Raw genomic sequence first — 12,906 nt, 5'->3', positions numbered from 1 at the left:
GTTAGGAGACCTGCAACCAACCAACCTTCCCACATTTGTGAAGCCAGAGGAGAGTCTGACAGGGAACTCAGAGGTCGAAATGACCTAGAATCGCTGTTCTTAACCTTTTTAATCTCCTGGCACACTTGAATGTATAGTTAAACTTCCGCAGTACATTTAAATTATGTTGATCCAAATAAAGGGTAAGGCCAGGTGCGGTGGCTCATGCCTGTAATCCCAGCACTGTGGGAGGCTAACGCAGGTGGATTGCTTGAACTCAGGAGTTCAAGACCAGCCTGAATAAGAGACAAAACCCCAGCTCCAGGAAATAGCCAGGTGTTGTGGGGGACAGCTGTATTCCCAACTACTCAGGAGGCTGAAGCAAGAGGATAACTTGAGCCCAAAAGTTTGAGGTTGCCGTGACCTCTAACATCAGGGCACTCTACTCAATGGCAAAGTGAGATTCTGTCTCAAATAAAGTGTGGGGGGGGGGAGGGGAGAATATATGTACTGTGCTTTGAATTTGTTTCAAAAGTAATTTAATTAATGATCATTACAAAGTTGCAAGGCGTACCTAAGACCCTCTCACGGCATACTGATTGAAAATCATTGCCCCAGATCCTTTCTAGGTTACTTTAGATGCCTTTCTGGAACAGAAGCTAGGAAGAGCATTTATTGCTACTCTCGCTCTCATACTTTTATCTTGAGCATGCTCATTTGTTGACCGTTTGTGATTGGGTGGCTTCTGTTTCTTTTTCTTTAAGGTTTATAGTAAACCTCCCATGATATAATAAAGCTTCACAATTAATGGAAGCATGGGGTTCGGTGTACCCCAGCATTGCACACTACACAACATGTAAAAGACCTTTCCATTTCTCAAATTCAAAATTCTAAAACAATAAAAAATATGCTCACACTGAAATGGATGTGAAATTTATAAAAGCAAAGCTGTGCATGTGACCGGCTAGGCAGCCAGCCCAGCACACATCTTGCAACCATAACCACAGCCCCAAGCCCAGATCTTTTGCTCTTCTCACTTGTTTTCGGTTCTGCCTGAATGTCAGAATTACCTGCAGTACTTTGAGAATACTAGAGATTGGACCCCAACCCTGGGCCTACTGAATCAGCACCCCTGATCATCTCTCCTTATTAAGTCCACTGTGGAAAACTGTAATACTGCACCCAAGGTGGAGAACGGCAAGAGCAGACACAGCAGCAGGTCTGTGGGTCCTCTGGGAAGTTTCACCTGTCCTCTGAGAAGGAGGTTGTTTATATCATGGCTGAGGCTGTGCACTCACCTAAGCACAAGCTTTGCATTAGTTGCTCAAGAGGGAAGCTTGGGTTGGTTAATCAAAATTTTATCCCATTTTCACTTTGTACCCTGACAATCTTATCAATGTCTTTGTGAAAGGAAAGACAAAGTTTGAGTGTTACGGAGGTTTTAGAGCCTAGTTTATAAAACGTTCTTACTTCAGGGAGGGGGAAGCGAAGAACCATCACTCTGTTAATCCCTTGCAAAGCTCTTCCCACACTGCTATCGTTTTTAAAAACTAAGACTTCTTTTTCCTAAAGTATTTTGCCCTTTGACAATAATGGCAGAGCTGGCCTTTCCTCTCCCTCAAAGCCTCATCTGCCTTATCCACAGATGACATTACTGCCCTACCCACACAGGCCATGGGCTTCAAAGCTGTTTACCCACCAGCTCTGCTGGGCCTACCCCAACACAGCATCAGTGTCTCACAAAGTCTCCTGATGTGACCAAGGACATGTCCTTAAAATGTGGCTGGCCTCCCAGGCTGTGGTCATGGAAGAATGGAAAAGTGACCCCAAAGGGTCCAATCCACTGACCTTTACTCTGCTCTAACCAACTGCCCAAATAAATAAAAACAGCAGGGTAACTCTCTCTGTTTCCAGATGGATGCCAATTTATTGCTAAATAGCCAAGTCTAGTTCAATGTTCAAAGTCTTTACCCAAAATCTGTCAAATGGCTCTCAACCAGGGGTTATTTCCCCCCCAGGGGACATCTGGCAATGTCTGGGGACATTTGGGGTTGTCACAACTGGAGGTGGAAGTGCTGCTGGCCATCGCCTGGGCACCGGCCAGGGACGCAGCTCCGCACCCTGCAGTGCACAGCATAGGCTTTCTTCCTCACTACAAAGACTGATATGATTTCAAATTTCAATAGCACCAGGGTTGGGAGACCTTGTAGTAGAGTACAAAAATGGGTCATCTGCCAGCTCACTGCTAGATAAACCTTTGAAGAATCTGTCATCCCAATTCAATTTAGTTTAAAATAGAAATCACAAACTCAAAACCTTCAGGGGCCAAGAAGATAGAGAAATATCACATCAACTGAATGGCTGTGCAGGAGGCACTAGGATGTGGTAAGGCCTGAGACAGAGCAGGGGAAATGCTCACTAAAATATGTCCGTTTTTGAAAATAATACTGTTCTGGCCAAAGAAAACATGACAGTCAGCTGCATTCACCCTGTGGACTCCTAGTGGTCAGACTGGCTTAAACTGATGATCAATTTGAACAGAACTGGATGATCAACGATCACCAAAAGACACTGTCTGCCCTCATCTATTATATCCTATGGGATTCCTAAGCTGCTCAGTTAACAAGGTCGTAGGGATCGGATCTTAGTGGTTTAGCTCTAGCAAGAGCAGGGTCTCAGGTACATTGTACCAAGACAGGGGCCAAGGATGGAAACTCTAGAGGTGAAAAAATAGAGTACTCTTTACTGATCTCTGTTTTAGGGAAAGCCAGTGTATAAACACTGGGTTTATGGATAATGTACCATGTCATGTAAGAGAGATAATTATTCTAAGATGATACTGTTCTCACAAAAATTCAGAGTGTTTACCCAGAAGAAAGCTTATTCTATGATTATTTGTTTGGTTTGGTTTTTTGAGACAGAGCCTCACTGTGTTGCCCAGGCTCAAGTGCCTTGGCAGCAGCCTACCTCACAGCAACCTCAAACTCCTGGGCTCAAGCAAGTCACCCACCTCAGCCCCCCGGAATGCTACGATTACAGGTGTGAGCCACAGCACCCTGCTGGCTTATTCTATGTCGAACAGATGTGGAAACAGAGGCCCAAGAAGTTTAAAGGAATTGCCAAGATTACCCAAATCTGATAGCAAAGCCCCAAAGCAACTGATAGCTTACTTTCCTCCTCTGTGAGAGTCCAAAGCACCACCCAAAAGGTGGGGGGAGTTCATTCAAGGTGGCAAATGCTCATGACTAAACTCTCTTTCAAACACGAATTATACATAGACTACATGTATACCTACTCTTCCCGCCTCAGAAAAGTTGTTACTATGTTTGCCCAAGTTACAGCTTTTAGATTTCATTTCTACATAACTGAAGCATAAGAACAGGTTAAATATCTCCAGCCCTCCTTTCAGATCAGGCTGGAGAGAAGAAAGCCAGATCAGCAGATGGAAATATAAGAAGCAGCCCGAGTGAAGCCCTGTGTGTACTTTCCGTTAGCGGAATTCCTGGCCTGAACAGACAGCATAAACAAAGCCCATCCAGAGGCAAACAGTGATAAGTAAAACCCAGTACCTCCCTCTGGCCTTCCCTTAACTTGCTCCATCAGAAAAACAACCTGAGTCGGGGAGAATTACCATGGAAGCTCCCCTCTGCCTGCTGCCCACAGCCCCATGTTCGAAGTTAGAGGGCTAAGGGGGAAGACAGGCTGCATCTTAAGGTCACTGACTGGGGCTCTAGGGATACAGAGCCTGGCAGGCTGGGAACAGCCGTCTCACCCTGCCGCCGGGAGGCCATGAGAGGAAAACTGGCAAATTACAACCCAGGGACAGGTGAAATATGGAAGTAAGGTCACCTCAGCCACAACCTGCAAAGAAACCGGGTTAAATTTAAAATTCAAATTTAAACTTAAAGTTTTTACTCAGCCCAATTAGTAGAAAATGTCATAGGTAAAGCAGTTTCGGGTCACAGTTCCTAGAACTAGTTAAGGAGCAGGGAGAAGTGTCACCTGCTTAACAGAAAGTATCTCAAGCCCTAAAGGAGTCGTGGAGTTCTTCTAGATCAATCCAATTTCTATTCTTGAATTTTTAAAACACAAACATACAACAGCAAGCCTGTTCTTTCAACCTTCTGAAAACACGCCCCAACGTCAGCCACGGGCTTCAACCCATCATTTATTCCACATCCTCTCTGGCTTTTAGTTCATAATACCATCGAGTGCTGAGCAAAGTACCTCCACTGCAGACATGACCGCCACACAAACGGGATGGGAAACAAAACAGAAAGGCTATTGTTGCTTTTGCCACCATCGTCCCGAATCAAGTGACAGCCGTTAATCTGCCACTTGTCATCCCGAATCAAGTAACAGCCACTGATCTGCCACTTGTCCTGGGGTGCCTTGAACAGACATTGTCTGCGTCCACAGTTCCACCACCTTCCCTGAGAATGCAACAAGGTCCTGCAGACGGTTTAAGTTGTCCAGTTTCATGTTCTTTAACTTCCTGCAGTAAGTTTGGAATAAATTCTGGGGCTTTAGAAGGGTCCCTAGTCTAACTCTTTCGTTACAGAACTGCAGGTTCTGACTTAACTCGTCTCTACACATCATACTACTTGGTTTTACCAAACTCTAGGAAATAAATATAAATTTAAGCCTAGGGACATACGAACAATCCACCTCGTGGTAAATGACACTGGATATCATCCTAAAAGTGGCACCAAAACACACAGAGATGACATCTCTCACTCCTCTAAGACCGAGGCTATGACTTTGGCAAACTTGGAGGAAGTCGCCTTTAGTCCTGACCAGAGGATGCCCGTCAGAAGCATACAGTTCCTTGGCAAACTGTTGACAAAGCCTTGCCTTTCACTTATGCAGTCCCCTACCAGTCCATTTTAAAATACAGCTGTGTGGCTGGGCACAGTGGCTCCAGCCTATAATCTGGGAGGCTGAGGTAGGTGGATTGCCTGAGCTCAGGAGTTCAAGACCAGCCTGAGCAAGAGAGAATCCCCATCTCTAAAAAAAATAGCTGGACATTGTGGCCGGCACCCATAGTCCCAGCTACTTGGGAGGCTGAGGCAAAAGAATCACTTAAACCCAAGAGTTTGAGATTGATGTGAGCTGTGATGCCACCACACTCTACTGAGGGTGACAAAGTGAGACCCTGTCCCCCACCCTACCCCCCAAAAATACAGATGTGTACACAACATACAGTCTACTCCACAACATACAGTCTACTCCTCTGTGGCCAAGACCACAAACAGCTTAAAAAAAAATAGGCTGACTAGGGTTATAGGTCCAGTTTGTGGCTCCAAAAGAAAGCACAGCTAACGCCATGTTTTTGACCTGGTTTGTACATCACTAACAAACAGAACTTAGCCAACAAGCCAGAATATAAGAACTCATCTCAGAAAATAAAAGATGGGCATCTGTATTATCCCAACGATGCTCCAAAGCTAGGATCGGGCTGTCTTATCTTGCTTATTAACTCTAAATTCAGAAAGTCTATTAGATGGGCAACATTTTTCAAATGCACTGCAGGTACTTTTTTTATAAATGCAAAAAAGGACAAAGACCAGTTTAATAGGTGACCTTAATTGCATGCCTTGGCAAAATACAGGTAAACTTCAACTCCAGTTCTGGTGCAATTTATAGAACAAAACGAGCTCAGGTATTAGCAAAGGTGAATGACATACTTAGAAAGTGTAACAAGATGAATAATTAAGAAAAAAAAAGCTTTTGAAATCAACATCTGTTGAATGCATATTATGTTTGAGTAGATAATGGCTAACGAGCCTCTTGTTTTCATTGTCCCTTCCTGGCAGTCTGCTGTTAGGGCATAGCTTTCCTATTATTTCCTTGTGTTTTAGTCAATTGTCTTCATTAAATATTATCAGAGGGGCACAATATCCAGTTTTAAGCCAAAAGGAAAAGATCTATTGTAACTCAGGAAATCACACTAACCACACTGGAAATTCAACTTGCTCCCAAGTTTTCCACATTTAATTCACAATGGCGCTTCGGTTTAAAAGAATTATAATTGTTTATTTGGCACCCAATTTGCTCCATCATAAAAACAAAAGTCTTTCTTCTGAGGTGGGGGGGAGGGGAAGCTTATTTTAATATCTAACAATACCCAGTATTGTCATAGATTACTTGTTTGAGTACTGTTGAAGTTTTCTTTCTTTTTTTAGTTTTCATTATTTTCTTTTCAAAACAGCTTTCACAATTTGTGTTAAAAGACAGTAGGGAAAGGAGACACTGAGAAATTATAGGCCCTGCTACCCCTCAATGCAGGCTTCTGTGGCCCCCCTGGGTTAGAAGACCTTTCATCAGAGGAGGGATTCAACCTGGTGAAAAGTTATCTCACTTTGCAAACAGGGTCCCATGCTGGACAGGCTCCAAATAGATTTAGAGATGTAATATAGAAGCATTTCCTTTTTCACAAAATTCCCATCATTCACGTAGCAAAAAGGAGACAGCACAAAAGTTTTATTATTCAAATACTCAAATGCAAAAGTTTTATTATTCAAATACTCAAATGCAACATTTTTAATCTCACACCACTTTTTCTGTTCCAGAGAATCAGACTATAAGAATCCAGGAAGTGAAGAAGCAAATTCACTCTCAATCAACCCAGGACTGGCTCCCCCAACACCGTCCCAGAATTAGAGGTGCAAAGGAAGCTGTGCTTCCTCCCACTCAAGTTGGAAAGGCAAGAATAACAGCCAGGAAACTCAGAAGCAAGGCAGCAACAGTACAGTGTGCAAGGACCTGGATGGCCTGGGCCCAAACCCAGCCTGCCACATACAGGCCACGGCACCCACGCTGGCCAAGTTCCCTAACTTCTCCATGCCTCCGTCTCCACATCTGCAGTGACAAATGTACCTACTTGGTACAGCTGTGAGGAGTCAGTGATGTAGCCACGTGAGTACGGGAAAGGACGTGCATAACATGAGCACTCACACGCTCTACCAGTACCACACTAACGGTGAGAGCTGTGCATCAGGCTAGGGCTCTAAGGAGGAAGGGGCCATGTGACAGCTGAGGGACAGGCAGGGAAGGCTTCCTGGAAGCTGTGACATCTGGGCTCAATCTGAAAGCATAAGAATTTAGACAGTCAGAAGGTGCACGCTGCAGATGAGGGGCAGCCGCTACCTCAGAGGCCCATGGAGAGGAGGAACTTCTACAGGGAAGGTAAGCCCACCAGAGCTGAGGGTGGCTGGTAAGTCCATGTTCTGTGAATGCAAACTCTCCCTGGAACGCCCTGTTTTATGATTCCAGAATGGTGGAAAGGTTACTAGAAAAGTAAAAAGTAATACTTTCTTTCCTTTGGCTACAAAAAGAGTCTACTAAGGTAGAATGTAAATCACCACAATCAACGTGCATCTCATCTTTATCTGTCCCTCTTCCAGCTGGGGCACCTAACGAGGTGTTAGCTTGGAGGACCTGGGTGACTTTAGACCCATCCTTCAATGCTGATCTCTATCAAGAGCCCTCACTACTCCAAATAACACAACTCACACAGAAGACAGTAGTACCCTTGCTAAGTGAATGTAACGCGAAGAGGGGTATCCTCCACCCCAACTTGTCCCAGCCTGATCAGCCAACCAGATGTTACCCTAAGCCACATACAGAAAGTATCCTTAGGACCAATTTCTTTTTTGTTTGCTTTTTGTTTTGTTTTTTTCCAATTGCTTAAACAGTACCTGTGTGATCAGTTATCTCTAAACTTGACGTCTCAGGGAAACCACTAAAGACAGATGTATTTAACATAGATGTTCACTTAGATTAAGATTGCCTCCTTTATCAAGTTAGAAATTGCAATACCAAAATAAGTGATATTAGTCCACATTCCTCATCCAAAGAGGAAAAATCACAAAATAGAAGAACTTTCATTTTGACTGGTTAATATCTCAGCTTTACTTGCATGGCAAAAGAGCCTGGCTCTTTGTGGCAACTCTTCAAAGGAGACAAGGCAACATTTCTATTGCCAACAGCCCAGCCCCCTCCAGAGAGAAAACAAGTTTGCTAACCTACATTGGCCATTTTGCTTTGTTTCCTGTAGTATAAGGATAGACTTCACACTTGGAAATACCAGAGCATGGTTGGAAGCCACAGGCCCCACAGCAGTTACAAGCTTTGTGATTATTTCCCGAACTAAACTTCTAAGGCACTCATTGGTACCAACCTTTGTCAGAAAAGCTTATTTCCTCTGATCCAGCTGCTGTAATTTTAAAAGATGTTTCACAGAAAAGCTCAAGATTCTCTTTATAACATTCTCCAAAATATTTACAAAAATGAAACACTTTCAATTAACTGGGCTTTGTTTGTAAACATCTTATTTGTTCTGAAGACCCTCGTGTCAACACTAAAGCAATCTTTTAAACAAAGTAGCTCAAATAAAACTACACCAGACAACACACTTCCTCAACACCTAGAAAGTGTCCATGACAAAAAAAAAGGCAGGACTCAAATTCCTCAGAGCTTATTCAGGGAGCTCTGGTAAGCACCGCCCGAGGATGTGGCCCACCACGCCCTCTTCCCTTGCACACCTCCTCACTAATTTATCTTTTGAAAACCCACAGAATCCAACTACTGGATGATAACAGAATGTTACAAATATTGGACAAATGTCCTTCTTTCACATCAGCCACCTGGGACAACCAATCCTGTTCACAGAACAGCTCCACCTCAACTGAGAGGACTATTGTTCCCAGCTCTTCTGGGAGCCACTGGTGGCCTGGCAAAGGCCTCTAGGGAGAGCCTGGGTCTCTTTCCTATTCACTCGTCATACAGCTCCTGGGAAAGTTATCTGGGCCAGAGCAACTGAGAAGAATCCAGAAATGCCTGATTGGGGATAATAAGAAATTGTAACTAGAAAAAAAAAATTCTCTATGTGAGTAAATGCATTCTAAAAGCATGTAAGTACAAAATACATCTCTATTTCAAATGCATACAGGCCCTTAATGTCAGACAAGAGTTCTGGTTTATACTGAAGTGAAAATGCTTCACAGAAAGCTAAAGGGAATATTACAATGGATGACAAAACTTTCAGCGGGAAGAATACAGTCCTTAGATCTCTAATATTAGCTCTAATGTTTAATATTCATTCAACAAATGCAGTAGAACCTCTGTAGCTGACCAATTCTCTACACTGACCCCCTTAAGGTAACCTAATTTTCATAGACTGGACATGCACCAAAATGTTCAATCAGGACAGCAGGCCTAGTTTCTTAGGTTGACCACTCTCGTGTGTTGATCTGTTTGTCACAGTCCCTTGGGTGGTCAACATACAGAGGTTCTACTGTATTTATTAAAGACCCACCAATGGACAAATTGCTGTAATGCTCAAGAGACAGAAAAGGACAAGTCGAAGACCCTACCCCGATGGAATCTGTAATCTAGTAGGGGAGACAAATAGAAAAATGAAGAAAATTTGTATTTAATTGTAAGTTCTAAGACAAAAATAAAAAGTAAATGACAACTGGCCCTGCTTCCTCATCAGGTTGATGAGTGTCAACCACCGGGCACACAGTACCCTCAGCATTTACCTACACACAAATGCACATTCACAGGCACGCACATAGCACACTTGTCCTCCAAACTGCAACTTCTGTGACAATACACTTTGATACAAAATGCAAGCAGAGGGGAAACAAAGTATTTATACAATGTAATTTTACTTCACACAATGTGGTTACAAATAACTGCATTCATCAAGAATCTGTAAAAAAAAAAAAAAGGCATAATCTAAACTAAGGAATAATTATAAGAGTTCATATACTGGGATAGTGGTAGCATAAACAATATGAGAAATAGTAATGTTGCCTCATCTTTGAAGAGTTGCCACAAAGAATCAGGCTCTTTTGCCATATAAGTAAAGCTCGGATATTAACCCAATGCACAGTGTCAGAAGCTGGGTTTAAACCCTCATCTTCATATTACTTTGTAGGTAGAAAAAAACCAGGTCAATGTCCAAGTGTTTCTTAGAATCACAAGAGTTTATACCTAGAATTAACTTTAGGAAACCCTCCATACGCCCCTCCTCGAGGTCGCGGGAGAAAAGGGTTCACCCCAGAGTGGGGTGGCCGGTAAGTACTGCCAGAGCCAGAGCGCTGCATGCTCCAGACTTGCATCGGCGTTTAGAGTTCATGAGAAATACAAGGATGACAGGGACTTCCAACATTCAACTTCAGTTTTTAATTCTCCCTAATCACTTCCAGTCAGCTGCACCTGGGGCAAATTAAGGACCTTTCCTGTGACCCGGCCCTCTATGCAGAATAGGGGGATGGGAGAGCCCTTCTTGAGAAAGCCGCGTCCAACACTATAAGCTACTTTATTGGGAAAGTGATGCGGCCAGTAGGAAAAAAGAAAGACCTCTTTCAAGTAGTAATTTCCAGAGTTTGCCTCAGGAAAAAGGAGCCCAATAATTAGCTTCAGGGAGGACGGTGGAGAGGGAAAGGAGGCTGAGAACTGTGTCCAAACTTCAGCATTCACAGGAGAATGGGGAGGGTCCGGGGCTGTGCAAGGGGCGGGAAGGACAGAGCAGCTGGGCCCAGGGCAGGCATGTGGCCACACCCACCGGCCACGCCCTCCCAGCTGCCCGCAGAGCCACAGCGAATCCAAACAGCAGTGGCAGCAGTTAAGATTCCGAAGGCAGGAGTCGCCATGGCAACGGGATTCATCTTGCAGGCAAACTCGCCTTCAACGCTCTGGGTCCTGCACAAATCAAGAAATTACCAGCTCAGGGAGAGCAAGACGGTCACCGGTGGCATCTGCGTCTGACGCTCTCCCTAGGACAGAGGCGAGGGAGGAAGGAACGGAGTGTAGCAATCTATTCCTGAGCCCAGTAAAATATTTTACAAGGCAAGAGCCGGAATACCCCAAATACAGGCTGTGAGCAACTTGAGACCTCAGCAGGGTTTGATGAATGAGTAAACGAACTAATGAAGGTAGAAAGGGATAGGAAATCCAGGGGATGTTAGGGTTCTGGGCCTCGCGCACGCCTCCAGTCGGAGGGCAAGCGGGTCGCAAGCAGCTGGATTTCCGCACCAGCTGGGTAAACCCGATTATCCACGGCGAACCTTACCACTAGAGTATCCAGCACCCCCGATCCTCCCACCTCCTCCTGGCAAAGGGCTCCGGGGCAGGTGCTGGGACTCAGCCCAGGTGCTCACTGCCGAGGGCGCGATCGGGGAACTGCGGTGCCCTCCCCGAGAGGGGCGGCGGGCAGGAGCGCTCTGCGGCGCCTCCAACTGGGTCCGCAGGCGGCGCAGCCTTCCCTCGCCACGGTCCCTTCCCAACGCCGGATCCCCTCCTCTCCCTCGCGAGACGTTTAACTCCAACTTTGCCTGAATTGTAATCACCCCGCCCCTTTCGAATGGGTCTTGCAAAGAGGGTGTCAGGAGTGGCGGAGGTTCTGCCCCGACGCGGAGGGGTACACGGTCCCTTCTGTCCTGTCGCCACCTCTGTCCAACGAGCCTGCTTCGGGATTCTGCCCCTCGAGGCGCCGGCCCAGGGGCTCCCGGCCGCGGCGGCAGTGCCTGCAGCCCCCCAGCCCCGGGGAGCCAGGGGCAGAGCGGCGAGCAGTCCTCCCCCGGCCCCCCGGCCCTCCGCGCGCCCCAGAAAGACAGGGAGGGACCCTCGTCCTCGGGCGCCTTCCTCCGGGCTGGCTTCGCTTTGCTGCAGCCATTTTCTAAGCCTCAGCTTGGCAGCCGGGAGCTGTCTCCGTCCCGTTCCCACCCAGACCCAACCTGAAGGACGGGTTAATATTTACCTACTGCCCGAGAGCTCCGGGAGGCAGCCGGAGGGCACCGCGCGGACCTAGCGTCCGGCCCCCACAGCACACCCGCCCCCGCGCCCCCGCGCGGCGCCGCTTAATGAATGAGCGCGGTGGGCGAGGCGGCGCGTCCCCTCACCTGAGCAGCCCCTGCATGCTGGAAAGGCGGCTCTGCACTCAGGGTACAATGGGATCCGGTTAAACAGTTTCCTTCACAGCCGCTCGTAGGTTACCCACTCGCAGGTGACATCACCCTCTCCTCGCCTGATAGGATGCGAGGTGGCGCCCACTGCGCATGGACCCTCCGGCCGGGCCCGCTGACCCCTGGGAGTTGTAGTCCTGACCTGCTGGCGGAGCCGGGACTGCCTTGCTGCCGCCGCTGGCGGAACTACACCTCCCGACATAGGGCTCGGCCTTGCGGCCCCGCCCCGCCCCTCCGGGCCCCGCCCCCACCCCGCCCCGCCCTCCAGTCTCGCAGGGTTAGCGGTGGTAGCGCAGAAGCCGAGCTGCTGCAGCGCGGGCCGGAGGCGGCGGCCGACTGCGGTCGTGCGGGTTGACTTGACTTCTCCTCCGCCGGGCGCGGGCTCCGAGCGGTCTGGGGCCCGTTTGCACCGGCCAGGCACCTCTAACTGACCAGGCTCTCTTGACTCCAGCTGGGAAAGGACGAAGACTGGCATAGCCACTAAATTGTAGGACTCGGTGGTCATGGACTCCCTCCACCCCCACCCCACCCCCACGTCCCAGAGGACGGGGCGACGCCGGCCCCGAGGGGGAGCTATCTCGGTACACCCCACTCGATTCAAACAACCTCTTTTTTCTCTCCTTCTCCCCATTCAACGGAGAGCAGATGACCAAGCAGAGCGCGGGGAACAACTCAGTCTGCTGAAGTGACAGAATAACGGAGGTTGTCACTACTAAAAATGGGGTGTAACACTAGACAGTCGCCGCAACCCGCGGCCAGGAGCCGGCTGCAGCTGCAGGGATAATACTATCGCGCAGCCATGCTTTTGTTCAGTCCTGCCCCAGACTTCCCGCCCTAGGGCTCTCAACCCTCGGAAGGTAACATCCTTGGCTAAACTTTTAACACACTGTGTACATATGTATACATATATTTAAAAACCCACAGCGCTCTCCCTTCATTTTCCGTAGCTTTC

The 12,906-nt window shown here is 47.2% G+C and overlaps 2 protein-coding genes across 4 annotated transcripts in view; both read right to left on the bottom strand.

Moving 5' to 3' along the window:
• DAAM1 (dishevelled associated activator of morphogenesis 1) overlaps positions 1-11,995 on the bottom strand; it is a 193,465-nt gene extending 181,470 nt beyond the window's left edge. The window contains exon 1 of one of the 3 annotated variants that reach the window (XM_053601645.1): positions 11,892-11,995. The gene's annotated coding sequence lies outside the window, so the exon portion shown is untranslated. Of the gene's footprint in view, positions 1-11,749 lie in introns of all 3 variants that reach the window. The other 2 variants (XM_053601647.1, XM_053601646.1) reach the window with 2 other exon arrangements.
• On the bottom strand, positions 6,204-12,459 carry LOC128594804 (translation initiation factor IF-2-like). The gene is made up of 3 exons (XM_053603659.1): positions 12,006-12,459; positions 11,063-11,668; positions 6,204-10,692 (listed from the first exon to the last, which is right to left on the bottom strand). The coding sequence occupies exons 1-3, from the start codon at positions 12,457-12,459 to the stop codon at positions 10,655-10,657; spliced, it is 1,098 nt and encodes a 365-aa protein (XP_053459634.1). The 3' UTR covers positions 6,204-10,654.
• Positions 12,460-12,906: the final 447 nt, after the last annotated feature.

Source organism: Nycticebus coucang, chromosome 9 (genome assembly GCF_027406575.1).
Source record: "Nycticebus coucang isolate mNycCou1 chromosome 9, mNycCou1.pri, whole genome shotgun sequence".
NCBI classification, from domain to species: Eukaryota; Metazoa; Chordata; class Mammalia; order Primates; family Lorisidae; genus Nycticebus; species Nycticebus coucang.
This window is presented reverse-complemented; position numbering and strand designations above follow the sequence as displayed.